This window comes from Pelobates fuscus, chromosome 2 (genome assembly GCF_036172605.1).
Source record: "Pelobates fuscus isolate aPelFus1 chromosome 2, aPelFus1.pri, whole genome shotgun sequence".
Taxonomy (NCBI): domain Eukaryota; kingdom Metazoa; phylum Chordata; class Amphibia; order Anura; family Pelobatidae; genus Pelobates; species Pelobates fuscus.
Genome location: NC_086318.1, coordinates 6967596 through 6988205, shown reverse-complemented (window position 1 = coordinate 6988205; position 20610 = coordinate 6967596). Strand labels below are relative to the sequence as shown.

At 42.6% G+C, this 20610-nt stretch overlaps 1 protein-coding gene across 3 annotated transcripts in view; it reads right to left on the bottom strand.

The window, feature by feature from the left end:
• MAPRE3 (microtubule associated protein RP/EB family member 3) overlaps positions 1–20610 on the bottom strand; it is a 101801-nt gene that overhangs the window by 60908 nt on the left and 20283 nt on the right. Inside the window, exons 1-2 of one of the 3 annotated variants that reach the window (XM_063441899.1) lie at positions 5735–5751; positions 5391–5453 (exon numbers count right to left, since the gene is read on the bottom strand). The exons of 1 other annotated variant lie outside the window; for it this stretch is intronic. In XM_063441899.1, the coding sequence (XP_063297969.1) occupies positions 5391–5453; positions 5735–5745 (74 nt within the window). In that variant the 5' untranslated portion in view covers positions 5746–5751. Of the gene's footprint in view, positions 1–5390; positions 5454–5734; positions 5752–15928; positions 15953–20610 lie in introns of those variants that run through there. One more of the 3 variants, XM_063441900.1, reaches the window with a different exon arrangement.

Genomic DNA, 20610 nt, shown 5'->3' with positions numbered 1-20610 from the left:
TAGGATATACATTATAGGATATACATTATAGGATATACATTATAGGATATACATTATAGGATATACATTATAGGGCATACATTATAGGATATACATTATAGGATATACATTATAGGATATACATTATAGGATATACATTATAGGGCATACATTATAGGATATACATTATAGGATATACATTATAGGGCATACATTATAGGGCATACATTATAGGGCATACATTATAGGATATACATTATAGGATATACATTATAGGATATACATTATAGGATATACATTATAGGGCATACATTATAGGATATACATTATAGGATATACATTATAGGGCATACATTATAGGGCATACATTATAGGATATACATTATAGGATATACATTATAGGATATACATTATAGGGCATACATTATAGGATATACATTATAGGATATACATTATAGGGCATACATTATAGGATATACATTATAGGGCATACATTATAGGGCATACATTATAGGACATACATTATAGGATATACATTATAGGGCATACATTATAGGATATACATTATAGGGCATACATTATAGGATATACATTATAGGATATACATTATAGGATATACATTATAGGACATACATTATAGGATATACATTATAGGGCATACATTATAGGATATACATTATAGGATATACATTATAGGGCATACATTATAGGGCATACATTATAGGATATACATTATAGGGCATACATTATAGGATATACATTATAGGGCATACATTATAGGATATACATTATAGGATATACATTATAGGGCATACATTATAGGACATACATTATAGGATATACATTATAGGGCATACATTATAGGATATACATTATAGGGCATACATTATAGGGCATACATTATAGGATATACATTATAGGATATACATTATAGGATATACATTATAGGGCATACATTATAGGACATACATTATAGGATATACATTATAGGGCATACATTATAGGATATACATTATAGGGCATACATTATAGGATATACATTATAGGATATACATTATAGGATATACATTATAGGATATACATTATAGGGCATACATTATAGGGCATACATTATAGGGCATACATTATAGGATATACATTATAGGATATACATTATAGGATATACATTATAGGATATACATTATAGGATATACATTATAGGGCATACATTATAGGATATACATTATAGGATATACATTATAGGATATACATTATAGGATATACATTATAGGATATACATTATAGGATATACATTATAGGGCATACATTATAGGGCATACATTATAGGATATACATTATAGGGCATACATTATAGGGCATACATTATAGGATACATTATAGGATATACATTATAGGGCATACATTATAGGATATACATTATAGGGCATACATTATAGGATACATTATAGGATATACATTATAGGGCATACATTATAGGATACATTATAGGATATACATTATAGGGCATACATTATAGGATATACATTATAGGGCATACATTATAGGATATACATTATAGGATATACATTATAGGATATACATTATAGGGCATACATTATAGGATATACATTATAGGATATACATTATAGGGCATACATTATAGGATATACATTATAGGATATACATTATAGGATATACATTATAGGATATACATTATAGGGCATACATTATAGGATATACATTATAGGATATACATTATAGGGCATACATTATAGGATATACATTATAGGATATACATTATATGATATACATTATAGGATATACATTATAGGATATACATTATAGGGCATACATTATAGGATATACATTATAGGATATACATTATAGGATATACATTATAGGATATACATTATAGGGCATACATTATAGGATATACATTATAGGGCATACATTATAGGATATACATTATAGGGCATACATTATAGGATATACATTATAGGATATACATTATAGGATATACATTATAGGGCATACATTATAGGGCATACATTATAGGGCATACATTATAGGATATACATTATAGGATATACATTATAGGATATACATTATAGGATATACATTATAGGGCATACATTATAGGATATACATTATAGGATATACATTATAGGGCATACATTATAGGATATACATTATAGGGCATACATTATAGGATATACATTATAGGATATACATTATAGGATATACATTATAGGGCATACATTATAGGATATACATTATAGGGCATACATTATAGGATATACATTATAGGATATACATTATAGGGCATACATTATAGGATATACATTATAGGATATACATTATAGGGCATACATTATAGGATATACATTATAGGATATACATTATAGGATATACATTATAGGATATACATTATAGGGCATACATTATAGGATATACATTATAGGGCATACATTATAGGGCATACATTATAGGATATACATTATAGGATATACATTATAGGGCATACATTATAGGATATACATTATAGGATATACATTATAGGGCATACATTATAGGGCATACATTATAGGGCATACATTATAGGATATACATTATAGGATATACATTATAGGACATACATTATAGGATATACATTATAGGGCATACATTATAGGGCATACATTATAGGGCATACATTATAGGATATACATTATAGGATATACATTATAGGGCATACATTATAGGACATACATTATAGGATATACATTATAGGGCATACATTATAGGATATACATTATAGGGCATACATTATAGGATATACATTATAGGATATACATTATAGGATATACATTATAGGATATACATTATAGGGCATACATTATAGGGCATACATTATAGGGCATACATTATAGGATATACATTATAGGATATACATTATAGGGCATACATTATAGGATATACATTATAGGATATACATTATAGGATATACATTATAGGGCATACATTATAGGATATACATTATAGGATATACATTATAGGGCATACATTATAGGGTGCTGCTGGGGCCAATTTATACAATACACAAGATCCAGCGCACTAAACAGCAACTTCAAAGCTCACACAATGGAATCGTTTTATTTAAAAACACCTAATCTAGGCAACAAATGATGTGGGTTTAGTTACAGTATATGATCATACATTGCATTAGTCTGCCACAACGTCAATGTACCCCATCTTTGGCAGGTCCTACTCTAACAGCCCAATGTCTGATCTTATAAGATGAATCCATTTTCTTGGGAAATACTTCCTCCAGGGACTCTGCACATTAGATTGGCCCCAGCAGCACCCTTACAATGTATGCATGTTCAGGGGAGTGTATGTACTTACACAGAGTTGTCAGGCGCTGATATGCCCGTTTATGTGCTTGGCTCGCACGACTGGCAGTAATGGGTGTGTGAGTGTACTTAAACTCAAAGCCACCCAGCAAATATCTGCTTTCCGAGAGTTTCACTGATAAGACGCCAGAGGAATCGGACTCCGCACTCTGTCTATCTACACTGCGTCGTCTGAACAGCAATAAAATGTATAGAATAGCAGGCATTGTGCCAGCATAGAACCCGCACACCTTGCCAGCAAAGTACCCGCACACCTTGCCAGCATAGTACCCGCACACCTTGCCAAGGTAGTACCCACACACCTTGCCAGCAAAGTACTCGCACACCTTGCCGGCAAAGTACTCGCACACCTTGCCGGCGAAGTACCCGCACACCTTGCCAGTGTAGTACCCGCACACCTTGGCAGCATAGTACCCGCACACCTTGGCAGCATAGTACCCGCACACCTTGGCAGCATAGTACCCGCACACCTTGGCAGCATAGTACCCGCACACCTTGGCAGCATAGTACCCGCACAGCTTGCCAGCAAAGAACCCGCACACCTTGCCAGCATAGAATCTGCACACCTTGTCGGCGTAAAACCTGCACACCTTGCCAGCATAGTACACACACACATTGCCAGCGTAGTATCCGCACACATTGCCGGCGAAGTACCCGCACACATTGCCAGCATAGTACCCTCACCTTGTCAGCGTAGTACCTGCATACCTTGCCAGCGTAGAATCCGCACACCTTGTCGGCGTAAAACCTGCACACCTTGGCAGCATAGTATCCGCACACATTGCCAGCGTAGTATCCGCACACCTTGGCAGCATAGAATCCGCACACCTTGGCAGCATAGAATCCGCACACCTTGGCAGCATAGAATCCGCACACCTTGGCAGCATAGTACCCGCACACCTTGCCAGCATAGTACCCGCACACCTTGCCAGCATAGTACCCGCACACCTTGCCAGCATAGTACCCGCACACCTTGCCAGCATAGTACCCGCACACCTTGCCAGCATAGTACCCGCACACCTTGCCAGCATAGTACCCGCACACATTGCCAGCGTAGTACCCGCACACCTCGCCAGCATAGAATCTGCACACCTTGTCGGCGTAAAACCTGCACACCTTGCCAGCATAGTACACACACACATTGCCAGCGTAGTATCCGCACACATTGCCGGCGAAGTACCCGCACACATTGCCAGCATAGTACCCTCACCTTGTCAGCGTAGTACCCGCACACCTTGCCAGCACAGAATCCGCACACCTTGATAAAACACCCAACTACGGAGGCCACATGTCCCACACAATAACAAAGAGTAAAAGCTGGACATTGGGATCTCTCTACGCTATAAACAGAGAGAACCTAAAAGTTGTTACGTGATAAGCTGCAAGGTGTGCTGATCGTGCTGTAACGGGTTTTTACCGGAGATGTGGAATGTACCCAGAGAGGAAAGACCCACATAGCAAAAGGATTTGTATGGAATTATTACAAGGAGGATCCTTTTCCTTATCATATAACAAGCTAGAGAAATAATAATACAGATTACTATCATCTACACACAGACTGTCTCTTTAACAATTATTGTAACTGTGTTTTTTTTTGTATTTTTCTGTATAATAAAGGATATAATGCTTTTACAGCCCTCGGCCAACGCGTGGCTACTAGCTGCTATACAGTAAACACGGATTTATTTACAACTTAATTACAATCCAAGCTCTCCTGATATAAACTGATCTTATAGGAGGCATTAATCAATCTGTACATTAATAAATTATACCGCCTTCAAACAATTCTCTTCCGTGCAGGCGATAAGAGCGCAGAAAAGAGGAAAGAAAAATGCAGCAATATCGGGGAGAAAGAAGACTTCCTGGGATGCTTTCTTTGGATTCTAAATTAATATTCCAATCATTCTGTTTACCTTTCTTCCCACTACGACAGCACAGAGGATTATAGAGACAGTCAGCAAAATTCAACAAAATTCACTGCGCCGACAATGTTACCGGACAGTCTCAGATACACACATGCATGGCTGCAACAGAACTCACCACTGTTCCTCGGCTTCTATCCACTCACAGTGAACTCTGGCAGGAGGTGCCTTGTTGACGTATCTACGAATAAGCCTTTAGTTACATAATGGTAGCAGTAACTGTATGCAGAAATAAACACACACAATGGTTTATTTACCTGTGAATTGTGGCGAATGGCCAACTTTAGGGCATTATGTCTTAACTGGAAAAATTTACCAAAATTACCCAACTTAGCTAAGATTTCAGCTGAAAATTCCCGTGTCAATGCCCCACTATTTAAAAATGGATCCTACCCAATGCAGGCTGGTGGCCCTGCAATCGCTCTCAAATCACAAAGCCCAACGCCGGTCAGAGAGCCTTACCGCACAGACATGTGTCCGATCAGTCCAAAGAAGACAGATTCAAGAATGTGAAGAAACTTAGACGGAAGTTTAACAAAACTAGAAAATAAACAATCCCTAAAAATAAACAGAAACCTAGTAACGACTTTACCTAAATGGATTCTCTGTCAGCTAGCAATAAACACCCCCACCCCAAGGACAGGCAGAGACTGTATCGAAATCGGGAAAGTCACTCAGGGCTGATACATTAACCACTTCCTTGCGATACAGTTAACCCTTTAAACTAAGTGACAAACAAGTTTTATCGAAGCATTGTACAACGCTGCGGAATATGTGTCAGGATCGGGACAGGGATCCAACACGCAGAGTACAAACAGTAGCCAGATACGTATACCGGACCTTAGAATGGCCGGACTAACGTAAGTAGCACTGTATAGAATGGTCAAAGACAAGCCGAGGTCGAGGGTAACAGAAGACAGGTAAGCGAGAGACAAGCCGAATCAAGGGTAACAGAGATAAGCAGAGTAAGGTAAACAAGCCGGGTCAAAACCAAAAGGGAAAATAGAATACACAAGCACTGAGTGACTAGAACAAGCTAGAACCACGACAGGGCAATGAGCTAATGAAAGAAGCTCTGTTAAATACCCTGTTCAGAGCAGTAACCACGCCTTCGAGGCGTCTTGATTGGTCCTGCAGCAATTGACTGACAGGTCGTTCCGGGGGAGTGTCCTGATGACTACTTCCTGCCTAGATGCTGTAAAAGGCAGTCACTCCCTCGCGGCCGGCCTAGCATGACCGGATAGACCGCGGGGAAGGGAGCCATCAGACCGTCTGGATGGAGGAACAGCTAAGTCTCTACCTCTTTCGGAGGTAGAGACCACAGGTACCCTGACAATATGCTGGCCATCTATCAATAAGAACAATGAGGTTTGTAACGAACTGCGTCCCACCTGCCCCGCTCTACCACCCCTTCAATCCCATTGTCCCAGCCCCTTGTTTGTCTGCCCAAAGAGCGCTCTCCCTGGTGCTACCTACGTGGAGATATCCACCAGAGAGAGACGCGAGCCCTGAATGTACCGAAACGACCTATTTGGTGCCAGTGACAAGAACTGTGTTCATTCATGGACTTTCACCCAGTATTACTGTGCAACACCCTGACCCCCTGTTCGGGCGCGTCATAAGAATGGAACCTATTCGTCTCCTGAATGGGCACCGCCCCAGTGCCCTATTAGAACGCTCCCACCAATTATTTAGAATGAGAAACCGCAATGTTCGCACTGGCAACATAAGTGTGAAACCGCAAGGGAAGTAATTAATGAGGAGCATTCGTACCCCAAAATGAGACAGTTTTCTTGCACAGGAACCTTGCAAACAGAGTTGGATTGGAGAATGTGCCAATGACGTCTGGGGTTAGTGGGGAAACTTTTGAGGCACTGGCTAGTTTGGTGGGCTTTTCTGTGCCTGGGAGAAAAAGAGACAGTCTCTCTTCCCACGCCTTGACTCCCAGGCACAGAGGCTCCTGGGATGAAGCCCCCACCATCGTTTTGGCTTCCCGGTGTAGAGGACCCTGGGATACGACCCCTGTTTGTTGGTACTGAAGACCCCTTGCATGGGGCTGTGCATAAAAGCCGAGTGTGGCATAATAAAATGTTGTCTCGGCTGATGTTTGGGTAACCAAGCGCTCTGATCACTGGTTTACTTGGGAGCTGGGAGACGTATAACGGATATACTCGGAGTATAGGGGATCCGTTACAAGGTTCTTTCTTCCAATCATTCAGACACCAGTTTGCACTTTGTCCTGTTTAAATGCTTATTGATCATGCTGCCAATAGTTATTAATTGCCAATACTTCTCATTCTAACTGTTAACCCTTAATGCAAAGCGGTACTCGACGCACAAGAAGACACTTACAGGATCGATACGATTAACTAAGAAAACGTCTTTCAGTTCAGTTTTTGTCAATTATTCAATAAAGGCTGCTGGATGGAATGGTAATTTCTGGTGAAAGCTTTGGGAAATATTGATGGATGTGGCAGGATCACTTTCCTATTAATTATGAATGAATCTGTCCTGATCAAAAAAACAATTCTATGAAATGTATTCAGGAAATAGCAATGGATCCAGAAGGATTGGATTGCCCCCTTTGCCTTGGTTCTGTTGTGATCCAGCAATATTTCTGGGAGATACTAATTAGTCCTCTATGGTCTTATTGTGCTCTAATGAAATATGAACAAATCTAGCCAGATCCAGATCCGTACCGGTCAAATAGGATCCGACTGAAGTCCAATGTAGAATGCAAAGATTCTGGCTTTTATCCCTTCTACAATGGAACTGCTTCTCAAACGTCTGCAGTTTAAAGGGACATCCCACTGCCCAAAGAAAAAAAATATAATATAAATTATTGCGTAGTAAATAACATTTAATTATGCATTTTTTCTTGGGGTATATCTAAAAACAACTTGTAATAGCTGCAGCTCTCTTGTCTGCAGTATTTACATGCCCTCCCCTTCTAACCCCGCCCAGACTCTCTGTGGCTGTCCAATCACAGACTTCCCAATGCAGCTCAATGAGAAGTCTTTGCACGGCAGGTGCTCTGGGCAGTTGCTGCCTCCTTGAGTTTATCTCCCCTGAGCTAAACAAACCAGGAAGTAACAGGACGGGTGTCTGACAGCCAGGGGGATGTAACAAAGTTAATTCAGTACAGTCTCAATTTCTATCGGCAAGCTCAAGTGCTGTAGGAATAGAAGTCTTGAGTGCCCCTTTAAAGTGTGATGATAATTAATGTAAAGATTTTTCTGTGATGGTAAAAGTCATTCGTAGTACTTTTTGTTACAACAGATTTGTCAATCAAAACACCGTCTTCCTTTGTGACTGGTAAACCTCAGAGCTAGGAAGGATATAGGTAGCTGCCTGGCTGAGCATACTGGGAGTTGTCTGTGTTAGTTTATGTGCTTGGCTCAGACGACTGGCAGTCATGGGAGTGTGAGTGTGCAGCCTAACCAGCAAATATCTGCATTCCGAGAGCTTCACTGAATAAAGCCGTTATCACAAGGACAGGCAGAGGCTGTATCGAAATCAGGAAAGGCCAGAAATATAGAGAGGGGAGTGTGATCATGCCAAGTGAGAATAAAACTAGATTTTGCAACAATGTCACTCAGGGCTGATTCACTAACCATTTCCCTGCTGGCTGCCGCGGGACTCTCAGGGATATAAAAAAACGAGAAGTGTCAGGAATTCAAAGTGAATTTTAAATTTAAATTCAAATTAGCCATACTGGACACATAGCGTGACTCTTTCCAGATGGACTATTTTGGCCTGCCACTTCTCACATTAATGTATCACCAAGGATAGAGAGAGCTATTGGTAAATGTACCCCTTTATAATATTGCACAGCGCTGCAGCGTTACCGAGTTTAGCTTAGTCGGTGCAGATGTCAGGAAGACAGCCACTTGAGCCACTAGAGATGGATTTAACCCTAGAGGTTTTATAAAACTGTAATGTTTTACATTGAAGGGCTCAAACTATAGGGCTACTGCACCCAGACCATTTCACTGAGAGTCATCAGATGAAGTGTCCCTTTCAGGAACTAGCAATGCTCAGTATACAAGATACCTGCATGATCGGTAAGTTTAACAAAGAAATGTCAATTTAACAGAAATGTAAGTTTAACAGAACATGCATTTTACAGGAATGATTCTGACGTAGAGACCAAAATGTATACATAATACAGATTAAGGGACAGCACACATAAAAATGAAGGTTTACATTTTATAAGGTTACGTACTTACAATCGTCTATCTCATCAAACTAATCTAGTATTGGTGGGTCCTGCACTAATTACATCACAGTACCCCAATATTGGTGGGTCCTGCACTAATTACATCACAGTACCCCAATATCGGTGGGTCCTACACTAATTACGTCACAGTACCCCAATATTGGTGGGGCCTGCACTAATTACATCACAGTACCCCAATATTGGTGGGTCCTGCACTAATTACATCACAGTACCCCAATGATATTGCGGCTAACTGACAAGCCAGGTGGGCGGACGGTCGGGCGGGAGGCGCTGGCCTAGGGCAGCACAAAACCAGGATACACCACTGTCGGTGGGTCCTACACTAATTATGTCACAGTGCACCAATATCAGTGGGTCCTACACTAGTTACGTCGCAGTAACCCACTATCGGTGGGTCCTACACTAATTACGTCAATGTACCCTACTATCAGTGGGTCCTACACTAATTACGTCACAGTACCCCAATATCGGTGGGTCCTAGACTAGTTACGTCAGAGAACCCCAATATCTGTGGTTCCTACACTAATTACGTCAGAGTCCCCGAATAATGGTGGGTTCTACACCAATTCTAACATGGTAGATAATTTATATAGTGCATATTTCAAGTCTGGCTGTTTGATTCAAAATTGAAATGTATTATTTTTTTTTAAACCAAAAATGTACCCTTGATTCAAAGAACAACAAGCTCAGGTGCCAGGTACACACATGCAGAATGGTCAATCAATGGGTGGGGGATGTCACAGAAGATATGGAAATAATACAAAGAAAAGACAGACTATAACCAGTCTAATAACAAATCCATTTAAAAATCAATGAAAAAAAATCCAATGGGTGGGACCACCAGAACCAAACTAAAGGGTGCGTAGCAATATTTTCTCGGTCAGAAAAAAAAGATTTAGAGGATCACAAGAACTCGAAGAACAAAAGGATAATATACACAGGCCACCTCACAAACGATGGGCAGGCCACCTCACTAACGATGGGCAGGCCACCTCACTAACGATGGGCAGGCCACCTCACTAACGATGGGCAGGCCACCTCACTAAAGAAAGACAAGGCATGACATGAAAGAAGGAGCGGCCACCTCACTAACAATGGACATGCCACCTCACTAATGATGAATAGGCCACTTCACTTACGATGGACAGGCCACCTCACTAACGATGGATAGGTCACCTCACTAACGATAGATAGGCTACCTCACTAATAATGGACAGGCCACCTCACTAACGATGGATAGGCCACCTCACTAACGATAGATAGGCTACCTCACTAATAATGGATAGGCCACCTCACTCACTAGACAGGGCATATCATGAAAGAATGAGCGACCACCTCACTAACGATGGGCAGGCCACCTCACTAACGATGGTCAGGCCACCTCACTTACGATGGACAGGCCACCTCACTAATGATGGGCAGGCCACCTCACTAACGATAGGCAGGCCACCTCACTAACGAAGGACAGGCCACCTCACTAACGAAGGACAGGCCACCTCACTAACGAAGGACAGGCCACCTCACTAACGATGGACAGGCCCACCTCACCAACGATGGACAGGCCACCTCACCAACGATGGACAGGCTACCTCACTAACGATGGACAGGCTACCTCACTAATGAAGGACAGGCCACCTCACTAATGATGGACAGGCCACCTCACTAACGATGGGCAGGCCACCTCACTAACGAAGGACAGGCCACCTCACCAATGATGGACAGGCCACCTCACTAACGAAGGACAGGCCACCTCACTAACGATGGACAGGCCACCTCACTAACGATGGACAGGCCCACCTCACCAACGATGGACAGGCCACCTCACCAACGATGGACAGGCTACCTCACTAACGATGGACAGGCTACCTCACTAACGAACTGTGTATGGAGATTCTAAGGGTGGGTGAATTCCAAAATAATAACAAGTTTTGGAATGGGATGCCCGACAAGCTGTTTTGGTGTGATGGTCAGGTGCACACATTCATTTGGTGACACATTAACACTGTGCACAAAAGAATTAAAAATAAATACAGTAAATAAAACATAAACACACACATAACAACACACCACATACAACAACCAATAGTGACTTACAGCACACCAGCTTATTTGTGTCAGTGACACAGATATACTCACTATGAGAGCAGTCAGTGACACAGATATACTCACTATGAGAGCAGTCAGTAACACAGATATACTCACTATGAGAGCAGTCAGCGACACAGATATACTCACTATGAGAGCAGTCAGTGACACAGATATACTCACTATGAGAGCAGTCAGACAGTGACACAGATATACTCACTATGAGAGCAGTCAGTGACACAGATATACTCACTATGAGAGCAGTCAGTGACACAGATATACTCACTATGAGAGCAGTCAGTAACACAGATATACTCACTATGAGAGCAGTCAGCGACACAGATATACTCACTATGAGAGCAGTCAGTGACACAGATATACTCACTATGAGAGCAGTCAGTTACACAGATATACTCACTATGAGAGCAGTCAGTGACACAGATATACTCACTATGAGAGCAGTCAGTAACACAGATATACTCACTATGAGAGCAGTCAGTGACACAGATATACTCACTATGAGAGCAGTCAGTAACACAGATATACTCACTATGAGAGCAGTCAGCGACACAGATATACTCACTATGAGAGCAGTCAGTGACACAGATATACTCACTATGAGAGCAGTCAGACAGTGACACAGATATACTCACTATGAGAGCAGTCAGTGACACAGATATACTCACTATGAGAGCAGTCAGTGACACAGATATACTCACTATGAGAGCAGTCAGTAACACAGATATACTCACTATGAGAGCAGTCAGCGACACAGATATACTCACTATGAGAGCAGTCAGTGACACAGATATACTCACTATGAGAGCAGTCAGACAGTGACACAGATATACTCACTATGAGAGCAGTCAGTGACACAGATATACTCACTATGAGAGCAGTCAGTGACACAGATATACTCACTATGAGAGCAGTCAGTGACACAGATATACTCACTATGAGAGCAGTCAGTAACACAGATATACTCACTATGAGAGCAGTCAGTGACACAGATATACTCACTATGAGAGCAGTCAGTGACACAGATTTACTCACTATGAGAGCAGTCAGACAGTGACACAGATATACTCACTATGAGAGCAGTCAGTAACACAGATATACTCACTATGAGAGCAGACAGTGACACAGATATACTCACTATGAGAGCAGTCAGTGACACAGATATACTCACTATGAGAGCAGTCAGACAGTGACACAGATATACTCACTATGAGAGCAGTCAGTGACACAGATATACTCACTATGAGAGCAGTCAGTGACACAGATATACTCACTATGAGAGCAGTCAGTGACACAGATATACTCACTATGAGAGCAGTCAGACAGTGACACAGATATACTCACTATGAGAGCAGTCAGTGACACAGATATACTCACTATGAGAGCAGTCAGTGACACAGATATACTCACTATGAGAGCAGTCAGACAGTGACACAGATATACTCACTATGAGAGCAGTCAGTGACACAGATATACTCACTATGAGAGCAGTCAGTGACACAGATATACTCACTATGAGAGCAGTCAGTGACACAGATATACTCACTATGAGAGCAGTCAGTGACACAGATATACTCACTATGAGAGCAGTCAGTGACACAGATATACTCACTATGAGAGCAGACAGTGACACAGATATACTCACTATGAGAGCAGTCAGTAACACAGATATACTCACTATGAGAGCAGTCAGACAGTGACACAGATATACTCACTATGAGAGCAGTCAGTGACACAGATATACTCACTATGAGAGCAGTCAGTGACACAGATATACTCACTATGAGAGCAGTCAGTAACACAGATATACTCACTATGAGAGCAGTCAGTGACACAGATATACTCACTATGAGAGCAGTCAGTGACACAGATATACTCACTATGAGAGCAGTCAGACAGTGACACAGATATACTCACTATGAGAGCAGTCAGTGACACAGATATACTCACTATGAGAGCAGTCAGTGACACAGATATACTCACTATGAGAGCAGTCAGTGACACAGATATACTCACTATGAGAGCAGTCAGTGACACAGATATACTCACTATGAGAGCAGTCAGTGACACAGATATACTCACTATGAGAGCAGACAGTGACACAGATATACTCATTATGAGAGCAGTCAGTGACACAGATATACTCACTATGAGAGCAGTCAGTGACACAGATATACTCACTATGAGAGCAGTCAGCGACACAGATATACTCACTATGAGAGCAGTCAGCGACACAGATATACTCACTATGAGAGCAGTCAGTAACACAGATATACTCACTATGAGAGCAGTCAGACAGTGACACAGATATACTCACTATGAGAGCAGTCAGTGACACAGATATACTCACTATGAGAGCAGTCAGTGACACAGATATACTCACTATGAGAGCAGTCAGTGACACAGATATACTCACTATGAGAGCAGTCAGTAACACAGATATACTCACTATGAGAGCAGTCAGTGACACAGATATACTCACTATGAGAGCAGTCAGTGACACAGATTTACTCACTATGAGAGCAGTCAGACAGTGACACAGATATACTCACTATGAGAGCAGTCAGTAACACAGATATACTCACTATGAGAGCAGACAGTGACACAGATATACTCACTATGAGAGCAGTCAGTGACACAGATATACTCACTATGAGAGCAGTCAGACAGTGACACAGATATACTCACTATGAGAGCAGTCAGTGACACAGATATACTCACTATGAGAGCAGTCAGTGACACAGATATACTCACTATGAGAGCAGTCAGTGACACAGATATACTCACTATGAGAGCAGTCAGACAGTGACACAGATATACTCACTATGAGAGCAGTCAGTGACACAGATATACTCACTATGAGAGCAGTCAGTGACACAGATATACTCACTATGAGAGCAGTCAGACAGTGACACAGATATACTCACTATGAGAGCAGTCAGTGACACAGATATACTCACTATGAGAGCAGTCAGTGACACAGATATACTCACTATGAGAGCAGTCAGTGACACAGATATACTCACTATGAGAGCAGTCAGTGACACAGATATACTCACTATGAGAGCAGTCAGTGACACAGATATACTCACTATGAGAGCAGACAGTGACACAGATATACTCACTATGAGAGCAGTCAGTAACACAGATATACTCACTATGAGAGCAGTCAGACAGTGACACAGATATACTCACTATGAGAGCAGTCAGTGACACAGATATACTCACTATGAGAGCAGTCAGTGACACAGATATACTCACTATGAGAGCAGTCAGTAACACAGATATACTCACTATGAGAGCAGTCAGTGACACAGATATACTCACTATGAGAGCAGTCAGTGACACAGATATACTCACTATGAGAGCAGTCAGACAGTGACACAGATATACTCACTATGAGAGCAGTCAGTGACACAGATATACTCACTATGAGAGCAGTCAGTGACACAGATATACTCACTATGAGAGCAGTCAGTGACACAGATATACTCACTATGAGAGCAGTCAGTGACACAGATATACTCACTATGAGAGCAGTCAGTGACACAGATATACTCACTATGAGAGCAGACAGTGACACAGATATACTCATTATGAGAGCAGTCAGTGACACAGATATACTCACTATGAGAGCAGTCAGTGACACAGATATACTCACTATGAGAGCAGTCAGCGACACAGATATACTCACTATGAGAGCAGTCAGTGACACAGATATACTCACTATGAGAGCAGTCAGTAACACAGATATACTCACTATGAGAGCAGTCAGTGACACAGATATACTCACTATGAGAGCAGTCAGTAACACAGATATACTCACTATGAGAGCAGTCAGACAGTGACACAGATATACTCACTATGAGAGCAGTCAGTGACACAGATATACTCACTATGAGAGCAGTCAGTGACACAGATATACTCACTATGAGAGCAGTCAGTGACACAGATATACTCACTATCAGAGCAGTCAGTGACACAGATATACTCACTATGAGAGCAGTCAGTGACACAGATATACTCACTATGAGAGCAGTCAGTAACACAGATATACTCACTATGAGAGCAGTCAGTGACACAGATATACTCACTATGAGAGCAGTCAGTGACACAGATATACTCACTATGAGAGCAGACAGTGACACAGATATACTCACTATGAGAGCAGACAGTGACACAGATATACTCACTATGAGAGCAGTCAGTGACACAGATATACTCACTATGAGAGCACACAGATATACTCACTATGAGAGCAGTCAGACAGTGACACAGATATACTCACTATCAGAGCACACAGATCTACTCACCTGGTCAGTGACACCAATGGAGATGCCCTGGGGCTCTGTGTGTCTGGTTACCATGAGATCCGGAATGTGCTGTGAGTGACAGTGACTCCATGGCTGTAACAACCAAACCCTGCAGGAGGTAAACAGTTCCTTTCTGCCTGTGTTTTACCTCTGAAGTTCTGTACAAAAGGGAGAGGCTATGCACGGGTTTCTTAAAGGGACACTCCAGGCACCCAGACCACTTCTGCTCATTGGAGTGGTCTGGATGCCAACTCCCACTACTCTTAACCTTGCAACTGTAATTATTGCAGTTTTTTATAAGCTGCAATAATTACATTGCAGGGTTAACTCCACTTCTAGTGGCTGTCTATTAGACAATTCCCCATAGGAAATCTTTTTCAATGCTTTCCTATGGGGAGACCTAATGCGCGTGCGCGGCATTGACGCGCATGCGCATTAGGTTTCCTCAGTCGGCGGGCGGGATCAGTCTCGCCCACCTGGTGACGCGATTACTGGGAGGAGCGACACCGACCCAAAACCACCGCCGAGGAGGGGGCGGAGCCAAGCAGGCAAGCAGTCCAGACGTGCCTTACCGGAGCTCCCGCGTCTGGAGGGGAAAACCGGGGTACAGCGCCCGAACACGACACCCCACAGACTGCTGCACACCGTACCTCGCATCAGGAAGGGCTACCGACCAAAACGGTACCTCCTACGACCCTCTGCACAGCCGCCCTGACGCAAGGGGGCTTGCGGCCTACCTGAGGACGGACCACGGAGAGACGGCCGCTCTCCGGGGTAACAGCTTCAACAGGTGCCGCGGCAAGGAAATCTCTCTCTTCCCCCCCCCCCCCGACCGGAGGGGGTTATCCCGGTCATCAAGCAGCTCGACTCACCTGAACATCCCCACGGGACAGCTAACGCTGCACGCATTGCCAAGCTACAGATTCCAAGATGGCGGCAGCTGCCCTCGAGCAGGAGACAGATGAGCAGCATAAATCGTTGGAACAGCGACTGGACGACCTGATCCAGAGATTCTGGCGCAAACTCACACACAAAGCCGACCACCACAAACAGGTACAGCGGAGACACACACCCACAGGGGGTGGCCATCAACAAGGGGAGCCCCCCGGGTCACAAAGAAAGCCAAGCACTAAACACGTGGCGGAGCCCGCCATTGCTGCCAGGCGCGCCACGCCAAAGACCCCACGAGGCCCCAGGAAGGCAGACAAGCTAGGTCAGCCACGGGTACCCCGCCACCCCCCAAGGGAGCGAACAGCCTTCCACAACCAAGCACAGCACAAACGGCGCATGCATGCCCTGAGAAAGGAACAACTGAGGCGCCCACTGGGTGTAAAACACCAAGGCCACCCACGACTCCACCTAACCCAGCGACCAAACCCTGGGACAGCAACACCAGTCACCATCACAAGCAAGCAGTCGCCCACAACTGCTCCCTGCAGGCCGCAGCCCCAGGACGTATGGAAGCAACTCCCAGCGGCAACACCGGCGGACACGCTAGAATCGACCTCACGCAAGGGTGTCGGCTGAATGAACCTACCTGGACTACTCATACAGCCCCAGGCACACCATACTGGGACATAAGCATGCCTAACTGCCTGTACATGTGGCTGAATTTGAACACACGGGGTTAGAGAACTATTGAGCACCTGTTTCATGCCATATTCATAACCTGATATTTTTCTATTTGTCTGGTATTTTTTACGCTAGATATGCACCAGACTCTCTCACTTGTTTAAGCTAAACAGCCCAGCTTTGTACAGCTAGAACAAAGTTATTTACGTAGCCTGTTCCTCATAAGTTTTACTCTTAATGCTCAGACCCCACTATATAGCATGTTTAGTTTAGTTATCACCTGCTATGCCTGTAATGTTATGTATGCCGATAATACTCATGCCCTTTAATTTTACCTACGCCATATGTATTAGCATGCTATGACTTACAGCTCTATAGCCCGCTATATAGTCTACACACACTGTTCTACTTCTATACCTAGCCTGTTACTCTTACACTAATTCAGCTGTCACGAAAATAGCAGCCGTAAGGCACAGACAAATCAACGGTATAACTATGCATGTGATATAAGTTTACTTCGTGTCACTATCACTGGGCTATGATGCCCTGGTTAATCTTAATCTAAATCTACTATGGTTTCACCCTCGTTAAACAACAAAACATAAAAATGAGGCATCTAAATCCTAGAAATGTGTTGCATTAATGCTAGTGTTGTATTGATCCCATGATGTACCTATGCATACGTTTCCCCTGCTCTACCTTCTGTACCCCATCTCATATGCCTTAAATAAAAGAAAGAATTATAAAAAAAAAAAAACACCGCCGAGGGACATCGGCGGGGTCTCAGGTAAGTGACCTGAAGGGGCGGGGGATGGGAGGTGGGAGGGAGAGGGGACCTGCAGATTGTTTTCCTGGCACTGGAGTTTCCCTTTAACATATACCATGGTTTTTCTATAACCAGGGTAAAAAGCCTTTCTGCTCAGATCCCTGAACACGAACATTTGTTAAAGGATGTAGTCACTTTCAGGGACTTTTCACTTAGACTGATGGGACAAAAAGTATTATTATAGGGACGATCCACAGCTCAAATAAAAAAATAAAGAAATATCACTGTTTAAAATATGTGCCGCAAATAAAAGCGTGCATAGATTTAATTATGCATTTTTACATTATTAGAGAGTATATCTAAAAACAACATGGAATAAAGCAGCAGCTCTCTTGTCTGCAGTCTTTACAAACCCTCCCCTTCTAACCCCGCCCAGACGTTCTGTGACTGTCCAATCACAGCCTTCCCAATGCAGCTCAATGAGAAGTCTTTGCACGGCAGGTCCTCTGGGCAATTGCTGCTGTAGCGGAGTAGAAGTGTAACCTGCAATATCTCCGCTGGTAGACATAGTCAGAATGTAAATAAAGAGTAGCGTAGTAATTCCAATCCCATTCCCCAACAACTGGACGACACACAGTTTTGGGAGTAAACTGAACTTTTATTGAACCATAGCCGGTATAATACAAATCCCCATGCAAGGGTTTTCTATAATGACATTGCAGGGGTTTTCCCCTGGTGGACCTTGTGGAAAACTTAGTATACAATAACATTTCCCATAATCATTTTTTGTACTGGAGAGATAATTGCGTAAGAGTACACCTTTAATTACATTATCTCTCCGTACAGAAAATCACACAATAGTGGTTAAAATATCATAATTCATATAATATTTACCCGAACTCCACGAAAGACACTTCATTAAATAGCTGAGATCTGAGCGCACAATCTGTCGAAATACCGCTCAGATCCGTACGTTAGAATAGAAAAGCCATTCGAGTTAAGTTATGGACCGGTCAGCCACGAGGGGAGAGCCCCAAAACATTTCCAAGCAATTGCAGGCTTCTTTCGGGAGTTCCTACGAATTAACAGATGAACATACACATTTATATACTGGTTAGTCGTGTGTAGTAAGGTCGGTGGTTTAATTTAGGCGAACTGAACTATCTACACGAACGGTATGGAAGTCCATCGGTGTTCGCAAGGTCGGGTAGATGATTTTAGTTCCATGCACTCGACGACCAAACACCGCTGGGCGTTCGTAAAACAAAGATGGCCGCCGCCGTGTGTTCCTTCATACGAACCGTGACCACCCATTCAACCATTAGGTGTTTGTGGTTTCCTTATGTTTCCAGTTCTTAATTGGGGACACACGACTCCCTTGTGTGGTCCTCCATTCGGTATTTTATTCGTTTTCATGAACAGTATATCCCTGTTCTGTTCGTGAAGTTAAATTAACGAATGCACATAGTCTTTGCACATGGAAATAAGCGAATGGACCCAGTTGTACAATGAAGTGGCTAGTTTTGCCACAGCTGCCTCTTGTGTTTATCTCCCTTGAGCTAACCAAACCAGGAAGTAACAGGACAGGTCTGATTGACAGCCAGGGGGGGTGTAACAAAGTTCATTTACAAAACTGTCAATTTCTATTGAAATCTGCATTTTATGTAAAATGAAAAAGAGAGTACCAACGCTTTACACAAGTTCTTCAGCAATAGAAACTGCCTTAGGGACCTGGAGTGTCCCTTTAACTTACACTAAATGTAAAAACTAGAAAACCAGTAATGTTAAATTGGAACGAGAGTTACATGTTCATAATCAACATGAGATTCACATCCAACCCTTTAGTAACATCCATTTTCCTTCCTACTTCCCATTAACCCTGTATACATCGCATAGCACAGAACATTTCCTATTTCCCATTAACCCTGCGTACATTGCATAGCCCTGTACTTCCCTTTCTACTTCCCATTAACCCTGTATACATCGCAGATCCCAGACCTTCCCTTCCTACTTCCCATTAATCCTGCATATATCGCAGATCCCAGACCTTCCCTTCCTACTTCCCATTAATCCTGCATACATCGCAGATCCCAGACCTTCCCTTTCTACTTCCCATTAATCCTGCATACATCGCATAGCCCTGTACTTCCCTTTCTACTTCCTATTAACCCTGCATACATCGTATAGCCCTGTACTTCGCTTTCTACTTCCCATTAACCCTGTATACATCGCAGATCCCAGACCTTCCCTTTCTACTTCCCATTAATCCTGCATTCATCGCAGATCCCAGACCTTCCCTTCCTATTCCCCATTAACCTTTCATACGTCGCATAGCCCTGTACTT